The 22,229-nt window shown below is 52.1% G+C and overlaps 1 protein-coding gene across 4 annotated transcripts in view; it reads right to left on the reverse strand.

Annotated features, from left to right (window-relative positions):
* Window positions 1-22,229, reverse strand: part of DNAJC13 (DnaJ heat shock protein family (Hsp40) member C13) — a 317,458-nt gene that overhangs the window by 58,599 nt on the left and 236,630 nt on the right. For all 4 annotated transcript variants that reach the window (XR_012724354.1, XM_075315202.1, XM_075315201.1 and 1 more), the window contains one exon: window positions 15,254-15,389. Coding sequence is in view for 3 of the 4 variants with exons in the window: in XM_075315202.1 (XP_075171317.1) it covers window positions 15,254-15,389 (136 nt within the window). In the remaining variant the exon portion in view is untranslated. The remainder of the gene's footprint in view (window positions 1-15,253; window positions 15,390-22,229) is intronic.

Genomic DNA, 22,229 nt, shown 5'->3' on the forward strand with positions numbered 1-22,229 from the left:
TCCCTCTGCATGACTGACATGCAGGGGCAGTGAAAACGAAACTAGGCCTCAGGCGAAGCCGGGGCCTAAATTTTACAATGCGGCCGGCGCGCAGGCACCCTCGACGCGGTTCTCAGGTGAAAACTAGAGAACCGGCCGGAAATGTCACAAAAGGTAAATAACACACTCTCCCCAACAATAAAGTGAAAGGGACCCCCCAACAATAACGTCTCAAATACTTAGCTTGTGAGACGCAGGGCCAGGTCCCTGAGGGATGAGTGCTCCGTCCGGCAGGATCCTGAAGGGCTGCGGATGGAGACCGGTCTCCTGCAAGGCAGTGAGAACTGTGCTGGCTCCCACTTCAAGCCAGAGCCCGAGGGATGGTGAAGGAGCGCGGCATGTAAGGCTCCAGCCCTGAAATCAACCTTAACAACACCGCCGACACAGTGGGGTGAGAAGGGACATGCTGGGGGTCCAGGCTTGGACCCGCTTTTCTTCAAACTCTTTAAAATCAAAAATCAGGTGAGAATGCATGTGTGGATGTGTGCCTCCTGAACACAAAGCATTGAACTGGCTATATTTGGTTATCCAGGGGGTGTATATGCTCGGAGGGAGGAGCTACACTTTTTAGTGTAGTACTTTGTGTGTCCTCCGGAGGCAGAAGCTATACACCCATGGTCTGGGTCTCCCATAGGAACGATGAAGAAAATGTTATGTTATTTACCTGCAGATTAGCACAGAATCAGTAATACAATAGCATTTTTATATCAGACTTATCCCTTTAAAACAGGTATAAACACATTAGCACCTAACTAGAATGTACAGTTCTAAAGGAACTTTAGGAACTAGTTAAAAGGAAAAATAAGTAGCCAGTATGGTAGCTTTCCATAAGTTAGTTTTTCCTCTTTTTAAGGGTTTAAGATTTATACAGGAAAATTGTGCAGAGCTTTTTTGTCAAGTATTCCATTTACCAAAAATAAAGCCTATTTATTTATGTAATCAGAATCTCCAGGCTACGCTTGCCTTGTCCTGGACAGTTCTGAGATGACACTTGTGAATAATGCAGTAAACAAGTGTATATATAAATTCAATAGGGAAAATTTAAACAAATTGAGCTCAATTCAGATGAGAAATTAACCTGCTACGAGTTAAAAAAACAATAAAACAAACATGTTCTGTCTTCATTTGTGTAGACTTCTTTGGTGGACATTAAGGCTATGTGCCCACGCTGCGGAAAATGCGCGGATTTTGCCGCGGATTTCTCGCGGAAAAGCCGCGGATTTTCCAAAAATCTGCAGCACAGCTACTCCCCAGCCATTTCTATGGCATTTGGGAAATGCTGTGCCCACACTGCGGATTTTTCCGCAGCGGAAATTGTGCGGATTTTCGTGCGGAAAAATCTGCAGCATGTCAATTATTGTTGCGGATTTTCGTGCGGATTTTGCTTATTCAATTGAGTTACAACAAAGAAAAAATAAATAAATAAATAAATTGCAAAATCCGCAACAAAATCCACGTCAAATCCGCACCTATGAAAAGGTGCGGATTCCGGGGGAAAGCTGCAGATTTTGATGCAGAAAAATCTGCAGATACAGAGCCCCGTGGGCACATAGCCTAAGGACAGTGTGTCACAACCCTCAACCAGTACAAATGGGCTGTAAGGCTATGTGCGCACCGGATTTTGCCGCAGATTTTCTGCGGATTTGCTGCATGTTTCGCTGCAGAAAAAAGAGAATTTTGTTTACTTACTGTAAATTCTTTTTCTTATAGTTCCGACATGGGAGACCCAGACCATGGGTGTATAGCTTCTGCCTCCGGAGGACACACAAAGTACTACACTAAAAAGTGTAGCTCCTCCCTCCGAGCATATACACCCCCTGGATAACCAAATCTAGCCAGTTTAGTGCAAAAGCTGAAGGAGGACATCCACCCACAAGTAGAGACAGAGCAAAACCCGGAACAACCGGAACCTCTGTCTACAACAACAGCCGGTGAAAACACACGGAACAAGAAAACTGCAAACAGGCAACAGGGAGGGTGCTGGGTCTCCCATGTCGGAACTATAAGAAAAAGAATTTACAGTAAACAAAATTCTCTTTTTCTTCATCGTCCCTTATGGGAGACCCAGACCATGGGACGTCTCAAAGCAGTCCATGGGTGGGAAATAAACAGAAAACTGAGAAGTAGGCAAAACCTAACTTCACAAATGGGCGACAGCCGCCTGAAGGATGCGTCTGCCCAAGCTCGCATCTGCCGAAGCATGAGCATGCACTTGGTAGTGCTTTGAAAAGGTGTGCAGACTAGACCAAGTGGCAGGCTGACAGACCTGCTGAGCCGTAGCCTGGTGCCTGAAAGCCCAAGAGGCACCGACAGCTCTGGTCGAGTGTGCTTTGATCCCCGGCGGGGGAGGCACCTGAGTACTCTGGTAGGCATCAGATATGGCCGACCTAATCCAACGAGCTAGGGTCGGTTTAGAAGCCGAGAGACCCTTGCGCTGACCTGTGGTCAGCACAAAAAGAGAGGTGCACCGCCTAAGAGCGGCGGTGCGTGACACATAGATCCGGAGCGCCCGCACCAGATCTAAAGTATGCAACGCTTTCTCAAAGCGATGCACAGGAGCCGGACAAAAGGAAGGCAATGAAATGTCCTGGTTAAGGTGGAAAGGAGACACCACCTTAGGAAGAAAGTCCGGAGTCGGACGGAGAACTACCTTGTCTTGGTGAAAAACAAAAAAAGGTGACTCCGAAGAGAGCGCGGCCAAATCAGAGACTCTCCTGAGAGAAGTTATGGCCACCAGAAAGACGACTTTCTGTGAAAGTCGAAACAAAGAAACTTCCCTAAGAGGCTCAAAGGGGGGTTTCTGTAAGGCCGTGAGGACCAGATTATGGTCCCAGGGATCCAAAGGCCGCCGGTAAAGTGGAATGATGTGAGATGCGCCCTGCATGAAGGTGCGCACCTGAGCCAGTCGGGCGATACGCCGCTGAAAGAACACTGACAGCGCCGAGACCTGTCCCTTAAGAGAATTGAGGGATAGTCCTAGCTGCAGACCGGACTGTAGAAAGGACAGGATGGTTGGCAAGGAAAAAGGCCAAGGAGCATGGCCGGAAGAACGACACCAGGACAGGAAAATTCTCCAAGTCCTGTGGTAAATTTTTGCCGAGGAAGACTTCCGAGCCTGAGTCATAGTGGAGATGACTTCGGGAGGAATGCCGGAAGCCGTCAGGATCCATGACTCAAGAGCCACGCCGTCAATCTGAGAGCCGCAGAATTCTGGCGGAAAAACGGACCTTGAGAGAGAAGGTCTGGGCCGTCCGGGAGACGCCACGGCACCTCTACGGACAGACGGAGCAGGTCTGGGTACCAAGCTCGCCTGGGCCAGTCTGGAGCAATGAGGATGACCCGACAGCCCTCCATTCTGATCTTGCGCAGGACTCTGGGCAAGAGAGCTAGAGGGGGAAACACGTAAGCCAGACGAAACTGGGACCAATCCTGAACCAGCGCGTCCGCTGCAAAGGCCTGAGGATCGTGGGAGCGAGCCACGTAAACCGGGACCTTGTTGTTGTGCCGGGATGTCATTAGATCCACTTCCGGAGTGCCCCACTTGCGGCAGATCGACTGGAACACTGCCTGATGCAGAGCCCACTCGCCGCTGTCCACGGTTTGACGGCTGAGATAATCTGCCTCCCAGTTTTCCACGCCTGGGATATGGACTGCGGATATGGTGGACATGGAGTCCTCCGTCCACTGCAGAATGCGTTGAACCTCCAACATTGGCAGGCGGCTGCGAGTCCCGCCCTGGTGATTGATGTAGGCAACTGCTGTCGCGTTGTCTGACTGGACTCGAATGTGCTTGCCCGCCAACAGGTGGTGAAAGGCTACGAGAGCTAGGAGCACAGCTCTGATTTCCAGCACATTGATCGAGAGGACTGATTCGGACGGAGTCCAAATGCCCTGTGCTCGGTGGTGGAGAAATATTGCTCCCCAGCCAGAAAGACTGGCATCCGTGGTGAGGATCACCCAGGACGGGGTCAGAAAGGAGCGTCCCTGAGACAGAGAGAGGCCGAAGCCACCACTGAAGAGAGTTCCTGGCTTGTGGCGACAGAGCCACCAACCTTGCAAGGAAGAAATCCGCTTGTCCCAGCAGCAGAGAATGTCCAGCTGCAGAGGACGCAGATGGAACTGGGCAAAGGGAACCGCTTCCATTGACGTCACCATCTGACCCAGCACCTGCATAAGGTGCCTGATGGAGTGACGGCGGGGCCTCAACAGAGAGCGCACCGCCAGATGGAGGGACTGCTGTTTGACTAAGGGCAGCTTGACAAGTGCCGGCAGAGTTTCGAATTGCATCCCTAGGTACGTGAGTTTTTGGGTCGGGGTCAGAGTGGACTTGGGCAGATTGACAAGCCACCCGAATTGAACAAGAGTGGCGAGAGTGAGCGAGACACTCCGCTGACAGTCTGCGCTGGATGAAGCCTTGACAAGAAGGTCGTCCAGGTAAGGAATTACTGCCAACCCCTGGAGGTACAGGACCGCAACCACTGCTGCCATGACCTTGGTGAATACTCGAGGGGCCGTGGCTAACCCGAAGGGGAGAGCCACGAATTGGAAATGTTCCTCTCCGATTGCAAAACGTAGCCAACGCTGGTGTGAAACTGCAATTGGCACATGCAGATAGGCATCTCTGATGTCGATGGATGCCAGGAAATCTCCTTGGGTCATTGAGGCAATGACTGATCGCAGAGACTCCATGCGAAAATGCCGCACCTGAACATGCTTGTTGAGAAGCTTGAGATCCAGGATGGGCTGGAAGGAACCGTCCTTTTTGGGGACTAGGAAGAGATTTGAATAGAAACCTCTGAACCGTTCCCTGGCGGGAACCGGCACAATTACTCCGTTGGCCTGCAAGGATGCCACGGCCTGAGAGAAGGCGGCGGCCTTGGAGCAGGGGGGAGTTGACAGAAAAAATCTGTTTGGCGGGCTGGAAGAGAACTCTATCCTGTAGCCGTGGGAGATGATATCCCGCACCCACTGGTCGGAGACGTGTTGAAACCACACGTCGCCAAAGTGGGAGAGCCTGCCACCGACCAAGGACGTTGCTGGCTCGGCCAGATAGTCAAGAGGAGGCTGCCTTGGTGGCAGCAGCTCCTGCGGACCCTTGTGGACGCGGCTTCTTGCGCCAGGTGGGCTTCTGGTCCTTGGCCGAGTTAGTGGATGAGGCCGAGGGCTTAGAGGATGACCAGTTAGAGGAACGAAAGGAACAAAACCTCGACTTGTTCCTGCCCTGGACAGGTTTCCTGGCTTTAGTCTGTGGCAAGGAAGTACTCTTCCCGCCAGTAGCCTCCTTAATGATTTCATCCAGCTGTTCACCGAACAGCCTGGACCCAGCAAATGGGAGCCCAGCAAGGTACTTCTTTGAGGAAGCATCCGCCTTCCACTCACGAAGCCACAAGATCCTGCGGATAGCGAGGGAATTGGCGGAGGCCACCGGCAGTGCGGTGAGAGGCCTCCAGCATGGCAGACATGGCGTAGGCTGAAAAGGCTGAAGCCTGGGAAGTTAAAGCAACCAATTCAGGCATAGAGTCCCTAGTGAGGGTATGCATCTCCTCCAGAGAAGCAGAGATGGCTTTGAGAGCCCACACTGCTGCAAAAGATGGGGAGAACGAGGCCCCTGTCGCCTCAGACAGACTTGGCCAGGAGGTCAACCTGGCGGTCAGTGGGATCCTTGAGTGAGGTGCCATCAGCCACAGATACAACTGTCCGGGCTGAGAGTCTAGACACCGGAGGGTCCACCTTTGGTGAGAGAGCCCACTCCTTGACCACCTCTGGTGGAAAAGGAAAACGGTCATCAGAACCACGCTTAGGAAAGCGTTTGTCAGGACAGGCTCTGGGCTTGGACACCGTGGTCTGAAAACTGGAGTGGTTAAAGAACACACTCCTTGGTCTCTTAGGCAAAGTAAACTGGTGCTTTTCTGCCAGAGAGGGTTGCTCCTCTGATACTGGCGGATTGAGGTCCAGTACAGTATTAATGGACGCAATCAAATCACTAACATCTGCATCCCCCTCAGTCAGATCAATGGGGCACATGGAGGTAGCGTCCGAGCCCCCAGTAAAGACATCCTCCTCGTCCTGCGAATCGGCTCGTGAATCGGAGCCGCGGGACGAGGAAGGAGAGGGGTCCCTGCGTTTCCTTTTAGGAGGACGGGGTCTGGGAGCAGATGAAGAATCCTCTGTGAGCTCTGTAGAGCGAGACGAAGCAGCAGAGGCACCCTGTGAAGGGGGCTGATGCATGCTCAGCAGAGTCCGGGACAGCTCTCCCATTGAGTCAGCAAAGGACTGGGAGATAGACTTAGTAAACAATTCTACCCAAGCCGGGGGTTCAGCCACCGGGGCCGGAGCAGCCGGAGGGACCACTGGGGAGACTCCAGGCTGAGGCACCACCATGTTAGAGCAGGCATCACAATGTGGATATGTGCTCGGTTCAGGCAGTACGAGCTTACATGCAGTGCATATTGAGTACAGCCTTGCAGCCTTGCTCCTAGTGTGAGACATGCTGCTGAGGTGGGGGCTCTGCAGTAAAGAACACACTCCTTCAGAATGATCCCCAGAGAGTGTATAATAAAGTCCACAACCAGAGGTTGTGGCTTACCAGACCGTTTTGTGTGCCCTCCGGATTCCACAGCTCGGACCCCCAGACAGGTTGCAGAGATGCAGCAGCCAGCGCCGATCAGTGTGAGAACGCTGATAAAATGGCGCCGGCGTGAGGGGGGCGGGGCCTAGTCCAAGAGCGGGAACCGGAGGGCCAAGGGGATATACAGGGGAGGGAAACATCTCCTCAGAGAGGAGTGTCCTCCCCTCTGCTGAACGGCCGGTGGGCGGCGCCGCACTGTCCCTCTGCATGAATGACATGCAGGGGCAGTGAAACCGAAAGTAGGCCGCAGCTGAAGCCGGGGACTAAATTTTACAGTGCGGTCGGCGAGCAGGCACCCTCGGCGCGGTTCTCAGGGGAAACCCAGAGAACCGGCCGGAAATGTCACCAAAATAACTAACACACTCTCCCCAACAATAAAAAATGCAAGGGACCCCCTGACAATAACGTCTCAATACTTAGCTTGAGAGACGCAGGGCCAGGTCCCTGAGGGATGAGTGCTCCGTCCGGCAGGGTCCTGAGAGGGCTGCGGATGGAGACCGGTCTCCTGCAAAGCAGTGAGAACCGTGCTGGCTCCCACTTCAAGCCAGAGCCCGAGGGATGGTGAAGGAGCGCGGCATGTAAAGGCTCAAGCCTTGAAATCAACCTTAACAGCACCGCTGACACAGTGGGGTGAGAAGGGACATGCCGGGGGTCCAGCTTGGACCCGCTTTTCTTCCAACTCTTTAAAATCAAAAATCAGATGAAAATGCATGTGTCTCTCCTGAACATAAAGCATTGAACTGGCTAGATTTAGTCATCCAGGGGCTGCATATGCTCGGAGGGAGGAGCTACACTTTTTAGCGTAGTACTTTGTGTGTCCTCCGGAGGCAGAAGCTATACGCCCATGGTCTGGGTCTCCCATAAGGAACGATGAAGAAATGTTCATAACATCTCTGCAGTTAATCACCAGCAAAACCTATGGGAAAAAAAAATCCTGTGCGCACTAGGCGGATTTTGACAGCTGCATGTTTTGCTGCGGGATTCCCGCAGCAAAAACAATTGCATGTCAATTCTTTTCTGCACATCGCTGCGGGATTTTACTCCATTGACTCCAATATAATCGTGAAATCCCGCAGGGAATAACGCAGGCAGCAAATTCTGTGCGGTTCACTGCGTTTTCCTGCGTTATTCCCTGCGGTATTTCGCGGTTTACCTCCGGTAATGTACATCGCTTGCCTGCGGTTTTGCAGGGAAGTGATGTCATTACAGGAAGAGGAAGCCATGCAGAGAGTAAACACACACAGATCACAGACACACACACAGACATAGAACACACATAGAAAGCAAATGGAAATATAGAAAACAAAACACGTGGGCTCCGCTGTATATTTACCGTCCAGCCGAGGTAAACACACAGCGGCGGCCCGGTATTCTCAGGCTGGGGAGGGAGAGGGGCAGGGTTAATGTCCCCCGCCTCACTCCCCCCTCCCGCAGCCGAGAATATCAGCCGCAGCTGCCCCGGCACAGTCGCATGCATTATGCGGCACTACCGGAGTGTCCCCGGCTCTTCCTGCAGCCGTGTAGCAGTGGTAGTCAGGGTAATACAAGGAGTTAATGGTGGCGGATCGCCGCCACTAACTCCAGGCTTGATCATGGCAGCGTCTATGTGACAGCTGACATGATCAACCCGTAAGTAAAGTGAAAAAACACACACACACCGAAAAATCCTTTATTTTAAATAAAACACAAACGAGCCTCGTTCACCCTTTTATTAACCCCTCCCGAAACAAAGCTCCGACGTAATCCACAGCTCCGGCGTCCTGTGATGCTTACATCCAGCCGTGATTGACACAGACACTGCTGAACGCAGCCTCGCAGCGAGACAGCAGAAGTAACCACAGGGCATTTCCCACGGCCGGTAATGTGAACTCACTACCAACACTGAGAAATGCAGAGTGTGCTCACAGGGACTCTGTCCCTCTATCTATCCTTCTATCTATCCCTCTGTCTATCTATTCTATCTATTCTTCTGTCTATTTCTCTCAGAATGAAATGACTTTTTTTTTTTTCAATGTGCTTTATTGCATTGAATGCAATAAAGCACATACCAACCCGCACGCGGCAAAACCGCGGCAATACCGCGAACAATACCGTGGTAAAACCACAGCAAACCAGACAATTGGGTGTATAGCTATTGCCTCTGGAGGCCACACAAAGTATTACACTTAAAAGTGTAAGGCCCCTCCCCTTCTGGCTATACACCCCCAGTGGGATCACTGGCTCACCAGTGTTAGTGCCAAAGCAAGAAGGAGGAAAGCCAATAACTGGTTTAAAGACCAATTCAATCCGAGGAAACATCGGAGAACTGAACCATACCACATGAACAACATGTGTACCCGAAAAAACAGAAAAACCCCGAGAAAACAGGGCGGGTGCTGGGTCTCCCAATTGGAGCTAGAAGAAAAGGAATTTACGGTAAGTAAACAAAATTCCCTTCTTCTTTGTCGCTCCATTGGGAGACCCAGACAATTGGGATGTCCAAAAGCAATCCCTGGGTGGGTAAAAGAATACCTCATGATAGGGCCGTCAAACGGCCCTCTCCTACAGGTGGCCAACCGCCGCCTGAATGACTTATCTACCTAGGCTGGCGTCTGCCGAAGCGTAGGTATGCATCTGATAATGCTTGGTAAAAGTAAGTAGACTCGACCAGGTGGGTGCCTGACACACCTGCTGAGCCGTAGCCTGGTGCCGTAATGCCCAGGATGCACCCACGGCTCTGGTAGAATGGGCCTTCGGCCTTGAGAGAACCAGAAGCCCAGTAGAACTGTAGGTTTCAAGAATTGGTTCCTCGAGCCCCCGAGCAAGGGTGGATCTGGAAGCTTGCGACTGTTTACGCCGACCAGCGACAAGGACAAAGAGTGCATCCGGGTGGCGCAGGAGCGCCATGCGGGAAGTAGAACCTGAGTGCTCTCACCAGAACCAACAGATGCAAATCTTTCTGAAATTGATGGACTGGACGAGGACACAAAGAAGGTGAGGTGATATCCTGATTGATATGAAAATGGGATACCACCTTAGGGAGAAATTCCGGAACCGGACGCAGAACTACCCTGTCCTGGTGAAGGACCAGGAAGGGAGTTTGTATGAGAGCGTTGCTAGCTCGGAAACTCTCCTAAGAGACGAGACCGTTACTAGAAGGCCACTTCCCGTGAAAAACGGGAAGGGAGACATCCCTCCAAGGCTCGAAAGGCGGCATCTGGAGAGCAATTAGAACCTTGTTCAGATCTCAGGGCTCTAACGGCCGCTTGTACGGAGTGCTGAGAAGACAAACTCCCCGTAGGAACGTGCGTACCTGAGGAAGTCGTCGTTTCTGAAAAAATACAGATAGCGCTGAGACTTGTCCCTAAAGGGAACTGAGCGACAACCCATTTTCCTACCTAGATTGCAGGAAGGAAGGAAACATAGACGATGCAACCGGCCAGGGAGAAACACCCTGCGCCGAGCACCGAGATAAGAACATCTTCCACGTCCTGTGGTCAATCTTGGCGGACGTTGTATGCTAGCCTGTCTCATGGTGGCAACCACGTCCTGAGGTAATCCTGACGACACTAGGTTCCAGGACTCAATGCCACACCATCCGGTTGAGGGCCGTAGAATTCAAATGGAAGAATGGCCCTTGAGACAGCCAGTCTGATTGGTCTGGTAGTGCCCCCGGTTAGCCTACCGTGAGGCACCACAGAACCGAGTACCACAACATCCTCGGCCAATTTGTAGCGACGAGGATGGCGCGGCCGCAGTCGGTCTTGATCTAGCGCAGTACTCTGGGCAACAATGCCAGAGGTGGCACCTAAGGTAGCTGGAACTGCGACCAATGCTGAACTAAGGCGTTTGCCGCCAGAGCTCGATGATTGTGAAACCGTGCCATGAAGCTGGCACATTGTTGTTGTGCCGTGACGCCATTAGATCGACGTCCGGCCTCTGTCAGCGGCGCCAGATCTCCTGAAACCCGTCCGGGTGAGGAGACCATACTCTTTCGGCCACACCTCAGCGACTTAGGAAGTCAGCTTCCTAGTTTCCACACTTGGGATGTGAATTGTGGATATGGTGGATGCCGTGTCTTCCACCCACATCAGAACCTGCCGGACTTCCTGGAAGGCTTGCCGGTTGCGCGTTCTTCCTTGGTGGTTGATGTATGCCACCGCTGTGGAGCTGTCCGACTGAAGTCGGATATGCTTGCTTTCCAGCCGCTGTTGGAAGGATTGTAGGGCAAGATACACTGCTCTGTGTTCAAGAACATTGATCTGAAGAGTGGACTCTTGCTGAGTCCACGTACCCTGAGCGCTGTAGTGGAGAAAAACTGCTCCCCACCCTGATAGACTCGCGTCTGTCGTAACTATCGCCCAGGACGGGGATAGGAAGGACCTTCTTTTTGACCAAGAGGTGAGAAGAAGCCACCACCGTAGAGATTCCTTGGCCGCCTGAGAAAGAACGACGACTCTGTTGAGGGACGTCGACTCCTCGTCCCATTGGCGGAGAATGTCCCATTGTAGTGGACGCAGTAAAACTGCGCGAAAGGAACTGCCTCCATTGGTACCATCTTACGTAGGAAGTGCATGAGGCGTCTCAATGTGTGCGACTGGTTCTTAAAGAAGAGCTTGCAGCCCGTAGTGAATGCTGTTTGTCTAGCGGCAGCTTCACTATCGCTGAGAGAGTAAGAAACTCTATGCCTAGATATGTTATCGATAGGGTCGGGGTCGGATCTGACTTTAAAAAGTTGATGATCCACCCAAAACTCTAGAGAGTCTCCAGCGCAACGTTCGGGCAGTGTTGGCATGTTTCCTAAGAGAGTGCCTTGCCAAGTAGATCGTCTAAATACGGGACCACAGAGTGACCCTGAGAGTGCAGGACTGTGACTACTGCTGCCCTGACCTTGGCGAAGACCAGTTGGACTGTCGCTAGCCGGAAGGTAGAGCTACGAACAGAGGGTGTTCGTCTCCTATAACGAAGCGTAGAAACGCTAGTGCTCTGGATCAATCGGCACGTGTGGATAAGCATCCTTGATGCCTAATGATGCTAGGAAATATCCTTGGGACCTTGAGGCGATGACATGGCGGAGGGATTCCATCCGGAACCGCCTGGTGTCCACGAGCTTGCTGAGCATTTTTAGATCCAGAACGGGACGGAACGGCCCGTTGTTATAGGTACCGCAAAGAATTTGGGGTAAAAACCGTGACCTTGTTCCTGAAGAGGAACGGGGGTCATCACTCTTTCTGCCTATAGAGTGCACCCTGTTTGCAGAAGAGCAGCGGCCCGGCCGGGAGGTGGAGAAATTCTGAAGAATCGAGTTGGAGGACGAGAAGTGAGCTCTATCCTGTACCCGTGAGACAGAATGTCTCACACTCAATGGTCATTGACCTATGGCAGCTAAATATCGCCAAGGCGGGAGAGCCTGCTACCGACCGAGGCCGCAAGTCATGAGGAAGCCGCCTTGGAAGCGGGTTTTCAGACTGTCGCTTTTTTGGGCGAGACTGAGCCCGCTAAGAATCTTAGCTCCTCTGATCCTTTTGAGTCCACATTGGACGAGGAAAAATGGGACCTGCCCGAGCCTCGAAAGGCCGAAAACCCCGACTGCCTCTTGCTCTGTTGGGGTTTGTTGTGTCCGGGCTGAGGAAAGGATGAATCCTTACCCCTGGACTGTTTAATGGTTACATCCAACGCTCACCAAACAGTCGGTCAGCAGAAAAAGGCAACTGGTTAGGCAACCTTTTTTGGAAGCAGAATCTGCCTTCCATTCACTTAACGAGCAGACCAGGCTCTGCTTAAAAACACGGAGTAGCGGAGGCTACCGCCGCACGGTTCGCAGAGTCCAGGACAACCTGAATCGCGTAAGAAACAAATGCAGACATTTGAGAGGTTAAGGATGCCACCTGCGGCACAGATGTACGTGTAACCGTGTCAATCTGTGTAAGACAAGCTGAAATAGCTTGGAGTGCCCCAAGGGAGAGAATGCCGGAGCCAACGGTGCGCCGACAGCCTCATAGATGGCTTTCGACCAGAGATCCATCTGTCTGTCAGTGGCATCTTTGAGTTTGCAGTTCCATCTCCCACTGCAACTATGGATCTAGCTACAAGCCTGGAGATTGGAGGATGCCGCTCGGGACATTGGGTCCAGTCCTTGACCAAGTCAGGGGACAGGGATAACGTGTATCCTAAGCCGTTTGGAGAAGCGCATATCTGGATAAGCGTGGTGTTCCTGGACTGCCTCTCTGAAGGCAGAGTGGTCCAGAAAAATACGTGAAGCTGACTCCTCCACTGGAGGAGCTGTGAGAAATAACCCACATTCTATAGATGGACGCTATAAGATTATTTACTATGGCGTCACAATCAGGTGTATCCAGATTGAGAGCGGTCTCAGGATCAGAATCCTGAGCCGCCACTTCCGCCTCATTACACAGCGAGTCCTTCTATTAGGACCCTGATGAAACCGAGGCCGCTCATAGCGAGCCCACTTAGGCTGTCTGGGACTGACGTCCGTGCAGAGCCGTGACTCTGGGATGCGTGTGACATTCCCGGAGCTGTTAGTTATTCACACTGAGGGGGGCCATGGATCAATGATTCAACAGTGCCCATATTGTGAGAGACATGTCCGGACTGCTAGGCTTCTAGTATCATAGCCATAGTCTCAGAAAAACTGTCAGTAAATACTGCAGACACCGTCCTCATCCCCTGGCCATTAGTGCATACAATGGGAGTCTATGTACCTGCCGGCCGTATAGCCGTACATGCTGTACCAGCTGTATAGAAAAACATGTGGTTCTGCACCTTTGTTTTACACAGAGAATATGCTGATAACTCCTCCGCATAATCCAGGAGGGTATATACAACGTGCGACCAAACAGTGCAATGTATATAGTACAAGCATATCTATAAGTGCACTTCTGCACTAGTGGGGTTAGCACCACAGGTGCTGCTTAACGCCTGTTACAGCGATTGTGTGACTATCAGAATGCCAGGGTCTTCCACACTTGTCTCTGTATCGTACAGAAACTGACACTAATGGCTGCCGGTGTCCTTGTAGAGAAGGAAGCCGTGGGCGTGCCTGAGAAAGTGCGGGAATCCGGATTCACAGTGCACACAGTGAGAGGGGTGGAGTATGCAAAACATACTCCAGCTCTCAGCTCTGCTCTATGCAGCGTCACGCCCCTACCCTGACTGTCAGGGCTGTGGGCGGTAACGAAGGGAGACTAGGCCCAGAAGCCGGGGACTCGAGTTAACAGCGCGGCCGCCGTAAAAGCGCGGGCCGCGCTGAAGTCCCCGGCGCACCACAAGTGCCAGCCGCGCCGCAGTTCCAGCGGCCGGCGCGACCGATTCATAGAAGTGGCCAGCGTCCCGCCCCTCTCCTGACTGGCAGGTCTGGGGGCGGGAACGAACGGAAGCAGGCCGCAAAAGCCGGGGACTCTAGTTATCAGCGCGGCCGCCGTAAAAGCGCGGGCCGCGCTGAAGTCCCCGGCGCACCACAAGTGCCAGCCGCGCCGCTGCCAGCGGCCGGCGCGACCGATTCCTGGAAGTGGCCAGCGTCCCGCCCCTCTCCTGACTGGCAGGTCTGGGGGCGGGAACGAACGGAAGCAGGCCGCAAAAGCCGGGGACTCTAGTTATCAGCGCGGCCGCCGTAAAAGCGCAGGCCGCGCTGAAGTCCCCGGCGCACTACAAGTGCCAGCCGCGCCGCAGTCCCAGCGGCCGGCGCGACCAATTCCCATAAGTGAGCCTGCTTCAGCAAAGCTGAATGAGGCCATGGCACAGGCGCCGCAGCGCTGATGTCCCCCGGCGCACTACAACACCCAGCATGCTGCGGTGTGAGCGCCAAATGCACGGGGACACAGAGTACCTTGAGGAAGCAGGGCCATGTCCCTGATGTACTCCGCTCCATCCAGCATCTTCTCCAGGGGCTGTAGATGGAGCACGGTCTCAGTGCCTGGAGACCGGTAAATCCCACTTCACCCAGAGCCCTGTAAAAAGGGATGGGGAAGGAATCAGCATGTGGGCTCCTGCCGCCGTACCCGCAATGGGTACCTCAACCTTACAAACACCTCCGACATACAGTGGGGTGAGAAGGGAGCATGCTGGGGACACTATATGTGTCCTCTTTTCTTCCATCCGACATAGTCAGCAGCTGCTGCTGACTAAAAAGTGGAGCTATGCGTGGATGTGTTGCCTCCTTCGCACAAAGCACAAAACTGGTGAGCCAGTGATCCCACTGGGGGTGTATAGCCAGAAGGGGAGGGGCCTTACACTTTTAAGTGTAATACTTTGTGTGGCCTCCAGAGGCAATAGCTATACACCCAATTGTCTGGGTCTCCCAATGGAGCGACAAAGAAATTCCATTTTTCAGAGCGCACATAACCTAAGTCAGGATCAGATAAATGGTAAAAACAACTCAAGCCATTAATTCCATGTTATTTAGAAAATAAAAAGGTGGTCATATCATTATAAAACATTCCACTAATATGGAAATAAAGGCAAGCAGAGATGACGCTGACAAGAGAAGTTGTGGAGATGTACTGACAAGTAAATGGATACTGTGGAAGGAGAGCTCTCAGGCATTAAAACATTTACTTACAAGATCTCCAAACCTAAAATATATATTACCTTCTTTGTGGCGATTGAATAGGATGCTCTGAGTTTTAAGAATCAAAATGATATTTTCTGGATCAGGCCCATCCACAACCTTCGTTGACTTGGTGCACAGAAACTCATATGCCTTGTTTACTTTCTCAAACATGTCCTAGAAATAAGGAAAAGGTTGCATCAAATATTGTGCTTGAAATGAATCCCTGGTAAAATGTCAGAGAACATTCACTGCAGAAATCAGAAATCTAGCCATTGTTACAATTGCACACAAACGCCTAACCCACATACATAACTCAGACAATTTTACCAAGCTGGTCTACAATGGATATTGTTCAAAGGGAAGAATGCAAGGCATTTAAAAGGAACTTTCAAGAGCTTAAAGGCCCCGTTTACACGCAACGATATATCGCCGGGGTGACAGATTCCATGACGCACATACGGCATCATTAGCGACGTCGTTGCGTGTGACACGCATGAACGACAGTTAACGATGGAAAATACTCACTTTATTGTCCATTGTTGCCACGTCGTTCCTTTTCAAAAAATCGATGATTGTTTAGCACGCAGGTTGTTCGTCGTTCCAGAGGCAGCACACATCGCTACGTGTGACACCTCGGGAACGACAAACATCAGCTTACCTGCCTCCGCCGGCAATGAGGAAGGAAGGAGGTGGGCAGGATGTTACGTCCCGCTTATCTCCGCCCGTCCGCTTCTATTGGGTGGCCGCTTAATGATGCCGCTGTGACGCCGTACAAACCGCCCCTTTAGAAAGGAGGCGGCTCGCCGGCAACAGCGACGTCGCTAGGCAAGTAAGTCCGTGTGACAGCTCTGAACGATATTGTGCGCCACGGGCAGCGATTTGCCCGTGACGCACACAAACGACGGGGGCGGGTGCTTTCACCAGCGATATCGCTGCATGTAACACCCCTTTTAGGGCCACTAAACTACTGTATTAACATTTGTTAGGTAGGATAGAAAAAGACATTTAAAGGCCAGAGTCACACTTGTGTATGACTCAGTGAGACTCGCATCGGCATCACCCGACATGGCCACACAGTCGGACAGGAGCAGGTCAGCTGCATAGAAATACATGTAATTGACCTGCTCCTGTCCGAGAGTGTGCGGCCATGTCGGGTGATGCCGATGCAAGACTCGCCGAGTCATACGCAAGTGTGACTCTGGTCAAACTTACATTGCCTTGAAAGAAGGGAATTTTGTTTACTTACCGTAAATTCCTTTTCTTCTAGCTCCTATTGGGAGACCCAGACAATTGAGACAATTGGGGTGTATAGCTTCTGCCTCCGGAGGCCACACAAAGTATTACACTTTAAAAAGTGTAACCCCTCCCCTCTGCCTATACACCCTCCCGTGCATCACGGGCCCATCAGTTTTGGTGCCAAAGCAGGAAGGAGGAAACTTATAAATTGGTCTAAGGTAAATTCAATCCGAAGGATGTTCGGAGAACTAAACCATGAACCAAAGAACAATTCAACATGAACAACATGTGTACACAAAAGAACAACAGCCCGAAGGGGACAGGGGCGGGTGCTGGGTCTCCCAATAGGAGCTAGAAGAAAAGGAATTTACGGTAAGTAAACAAAATTCCCTTCTTCTTTGTCACTCCATTGGGAGACCCAGACAATTGGGACGTCCAAAAGCAGTCCCTGGGTGGGTAAAAGAATACCTCGATAAAAAGAGCCGTAAAACGGCCCCTTCCTACAGGTGGGCAACAGCCGCCTGAAGGACTCGCCTACCTAGGCTGGCATCTGCCGAAGCATAGGCATGCACCTGATAGTGTTTCGTGAAAGTGTGCAGACTCGACCAGGTAGCCGCCTGACACACCTGCTGAGCCGTAGCCTGGTGCCGCAATGCCCAGGACGCACCCACGGCTCTGGTAGAATGGGCTTTCAGCCCTGAAGGGACCGGAAGCCCAGAAGAACGGTAGGCTTCAAGAATCGGTTCCTTGATCCACCGAGCCAAGGTTGACTTGGAAGCCTGCGACCCTTTACGCTGGCCAGCGACAAGGACAAAGAGCGCATCAGAACGGCGCAGGGGCGCCGTACGAGAATTGTAGAGTCTGAGTGCTCTCACGAGATCTAACAAAGTGCAAATCCTTTTCACATTGGTGAACTGGATTTGGACAAAAAGAAGGTAAGGAGATATCCTGATTGAGATGAAAAGGGGATACCACCTTAGGGAGAAATTCCGGGACCGGACGCAGAACCACCTTATCCTGGTGAAACACCAGGAAGGGGGCTTTGCATGACAGCGCTGCTAGCTCAGACACTCTCCGAAGTGATGTGACTGCCACTAGGAAGACCACCTTCTGCGAAAGGCGTGAAAGAGAAACATCCCTCATCGGCTCGAAAGGTGATTTCTGAAGAGCCGTTAGCACCCTGTTAACATCCCAGGGTTCTAGCGGACGCTTGTAAGGAGGGACTATGTGGCAAACCCCCTGCAGGAACGTGCGTACCTGCGGAAGCCTGGCTAGACGCTTTTGAAAAAACACGGAAAGCGCCGATACTTGTCCCTTGAGAGAGCCGAGAGACAAACCCTTGTCCATTCCGGATTGAAGGAAGGACAGAAAAGTGGGCAAGGCAAACGGCCAGGGAGTAAAACCCTGATCAGAGCACCAGAATAAGAAGATCGTCCACGTCCTGTGGTAGATCTTGGCGGACGTTGGTTTCCTGGCCTGTCTCATGGTGGCAATGACATCTTGAGATAACCCGGAGGACGCTAGGAGCCAGGACTCAATGGCCACACAGTCAGGTTGAGGGCCGCAGAATTCAGATGGAAAAATGGCCCTTGAGACAGCAAGTCTGGTCGGTCTGGTAGTGCCCACGGTTGACCCACCGTGAGATGCCACAGCTCCGGGTACCACGACCTCCTCGGCCAGTCTGGGGCGATGAGGATGGCGCGGCGGCAGTCGGACCTGATCTTGCGTAACACTCTGGGCAGCAGTGCCAGAGGAGGAAATACATAAGGCAGTCGAAACTGCGACCAATCCTGAACTAATGCGTCTGCCGCCAGAGCTCTGTGATCTTGAGACCGTGCCATGAATGCCGGGACCTTGTTGTTGTGCCGGGACGCCATTAGGTCGACGTCCGGCGTTCCCCAGCGGCAACAGATCTCTTGAAACACGTCCGGGTGAAGAGACCATTCCCCTGCGTCCATGCCCTGGCGACTGAGAAAGTCTGCTTCCCAGTTTTCTACGCCCGGGATGTGAACTGCGGAGATGGTGGAGGCTGTGGCTTCCACCCACAGCAGAATCCGCCGAACTTCTTGGAAGGCTTGACGACTGCGTGTGCCGCCTTGGTGGTTGATGTACGCCACCGCCGTGGCGTTGTCCGACTGAATTCGGATCTGCCTGCCTTCCAGCCACGGCTGGAACGCCTTTAGGGCTAGATACATTGCCCTTATCTCCAGAACATTGATCTGAAGGGAGGACTCTGGCTGAGTCCAGGTGCCCTGAGCCCTGTGGTGGAGGAAGACCGCTCCCCACCCTGACAGACTCGCGTCCGTCGTGACCACAGCCCAGGATGGGGGCAGGAAGGATTTTCCTTTCGACAGAGAAGTGGGAAGAAGCCACCACTGAAGAGAGGCTTTGGCTGCCCGAGAAAGGGAGACGTTCCTGTCGAGGGACGTCGACCTCCTGTCCCATTTGCGGAGAATGTCCCATTGGAGTGGACGCAGATGAAACTGCGCAAATGGAACTGCCTCCATTGCTGCCACCATCTTCCCTAGGAAGTGCATGAGGCGCCTCAAGGGGTGTGACTGGGCTCGAAGGAGAGATTGCACCCCTGTCTGTAGTGAACGCTGTTTGTCCAGCGGGAGCTTCACTATCGCTGAGAGAGTATGAAACTCCATCCCGAGGTAAGTTAGCGATTGGGTCGGTGTCAATTTTGACTTTGGGAAACTGATGATCCACCCGAACCTCTGGAGAGTCTCCAGAGCAGTGTTCAGGCTGTGTTGGCATGCCACCCGGGAGGGTGCCCTGACTAAAAGATCGTCTAAGTAAGGGATCACCGAGTGTCCCTGAGAGTGTAGGACTGCCACCACTGTTGCCATGACCTTGGTGAAGACCCGTGGGGCGGGGCGTGGCCTGGACGGCAATGTGAAGAGACGTGTTTGTGGAGCTCTCCTGCAAACTCCCTTGATAAATCCCTGAATACCGCTGTTATCACTGCCTCAGCCGGCTGTCAGGAAGATAAGGTGGTGAGGACTTATCTGGAGTGAGTCTGGTGGATGCAGAGAGGTGCCATGGTCCGTCACAGGCAAAAAGATAATGGAGGCGGGAAAGTCCCCAGCTCTCAGGATGGTGCCATGATAAGGCAGGAAGCTGAGAAAGTTAAGCTGGTGTCACACTAAACGACAGCGACAACGACGTCGCTGTTACGTCACCATTTTCGGTGACGTAACAGCGACCTTGTAAGTCGCTGTTATGATCGCTGCTTAGCTGTCAAACACAGCAGAAGCAGCGATCATAAGGTCGCTGTGCTACATGTTCAGAGAGCAGGGAGCCGCGTTTAGCGCTGGCTCCTTGCTCTCCTGCAGCACACATCGGGTTAATTAACCCGATGTGTGCTGCAGCTACATGTCACAGTTCAGAGAGCAGGGAGCCGCGCTTAGCGCTGGCTCCTTGCTCTCCTGCAGCACACATCGGGTTAATTAACCCGATGTGTGCTGCAGCTACATGTCACAGTGCAGAGAGCAGGGAGCCGCGCACACTGCTTAGCGCTGGCTCCTTGCTCTCCTTGCTACAGTATGCATCGGGTTAATTACCCGATGCATACTGCAGCCACATGTCACAGTGCAGGAGCCGGCGCTGGCAGCAAGAGCGGAGGCTGGTAACCAGCGTAAACATCGGGTAACCAGGGAAAGGTCTTCCCTTGGTTACCCGATGTTTACGCTGGTTACAGCTTACCGCAGCTGCCAGTGCCGGCTCCTGATCGCTTCATTTCGTCGCTCTCTCGCTGTCACACACAGCGATGTGTGTGTCACAGCGGGAGAGTGACGACCAAAAAATGAAGCTGGACATTCAGCAACGACCGGCGACCTCACAGCAGGGGCCAGGTCGTTGCTGGATGTCACACACAGCGACAGCGACGGGACGTCGCTGCAACGTCACAGAAAATGGTGACGTAGCAGCGACGTCGTTGTCGTCGTCGTTATGTGTGACACCAGCTTTAATGCAGCCTGTCAGGAGAGGATGCAGATCGCTGCAAAGCTGGAGAAATTTGCCCGGACTTCAGAGAAATCACATCAGCATACAGATAACAGAGGTGAGGAGGGAGAAGACAATGCCAGCTCTGATGAGATGGGGGATGGTGAAAAGCAGCAAAATAAGACAGGAGAAGTGGAGAAAGCACATAGTGCAGACCAGGCTCCAGAAAACCCCACTTTAAAGGACGTTTTTGCAGTGGTGTCTTTTTGTAAAGAGGCTCTGACTTCCCTGACGAAACAAGTTAAGGGATTACAGGCAGAGGTTGCTGACATTAAGAAAGACCTCAAGAAAGCCGATCTGAGAACAACGGCTGTAGAGGAGAGAGTGGGGATAACAGAGGATCATATTACAAAACTACAAAAGTCTGAAAAAACATTTGCACAGCAGATAGCTGAAATCATGGCAAAAAATGATGATTTAGAGAACAGCTCTAGAAGAAATAACATCCGAATTGTTGGCATCCCTGAGAAAGCGGAAGGAAGATACCCCACTGAATATGTAGAAGACTGGCTCAGGGGGAAAATGGGTGCTAATGTCTTATCCAAGCTCTATGCTGTGGAACGTGCACACAGAGTCCCGATGCAGCCACAACCAGCAGGCAGGGGCCCTCGCACTATGCTAGCCAAGCTCCTCAACTACAGAGACAGGGACACTATACTGCGAAAGGCAAGAGACATGGAGGATCTTATGATTGACGGCCAGAGAATTTCCATATACCCAGACTACTCCATTTCTGTTCAAAAGCTACGTATGACTTTTACAGGAGTAAAGAGGCGCCTGCGAGAGATGGGGGTGCAATACTCAATGATGTTCCCGGCAAAGCTAAGAGTGACGGCGTTGGAGCGGGTGCACTTTTTTACAACTCCAGAGGAAGCCATGCAGTGGTTGGACGCAAACGAAAAGCGGATCCGTTTGAAGGAATGAGCTGACTGTCTGAATCTGCAGTGTGTTGGAGAAGGCCGGCTGAGGCTCTACAACATCCTTGGGAGCTTACAGGGGACCCTTCTTGTTTTTTCTTTTTTTTTTCTCCTTCCCTTTGGGATTGAGGTAGTATGCAGGGGGAATGCGAAGGGTTTGATGTGAGCTTCGCAGGACATGGGGACTGCCTAATTTGGCGCGGTGGTGGTATTTACAATTTGAGATTCCAGTTTAATTACTGTTCGCCATTTTACTGTTATATTGGTTGAGTGGAATATGATTATACATAGAAAGGGGGGGAGTGGAGAATTGTTGGAAAAGGGACGAGTTTTAAAATGTGTCTAAGAGGGGAAGGCGAGGGAGGTAGGGGGGAATTTAGTAGGGATTATGGACCAGGTTTGGAAAACCCGATGCTTCACGGGAGTACTCGAAAACAGGAAGTGGTGGGGAGTAGGAGGGGAGGGGAGCAGGGGGGGGAGGGGGGAAAGGGGTAGGGTAGAGGCAGCATGGGGAGATACTACAAGGTTTGATGGTTTTACTGGGTGGGATAATGGGGGATAGAATTAAGGTGTTGAGTTGGAATATTAGAGGGTTATCAGATAGGTCTAGGAGAGCGGCATTAATTAAATATGTTCAAGACCAGAACCCGTCAGTAATATGTCTACTAGAAACGCATCTAACAAAGGAGACAACACATGTTTTAAATAGGAGATGGGTGCAGAAGGCCTATCACTCCACCTTTTCCAACTATGCAAGGGGTGTATCACTGCTGATCCATAACTCTGTGCAATATGAAGAGATAGAAGTGTATGTGGATAAAGAGGGACAGTGTGTGGCCGTCAAGTGTAAAAT

This window comes from Anomaloglossus baeobatrachus, chromosome 6 (assembly GCF_048569485.1).
Source record: "Anomaloglossus baeobatrachus isolate aAnoBae1 chromosome 6, aAnoBae1.hap1, whole genome shotgun sequence".
In the NCBI taxonomy this organism is placed as follows: domain Eukaryota; kingdom Metazoa; phylum Chordata; class Amphibia; order Anura; family Aromobatidae; genus Anomaloglossus; species Anomaloglossus baeobatrachus.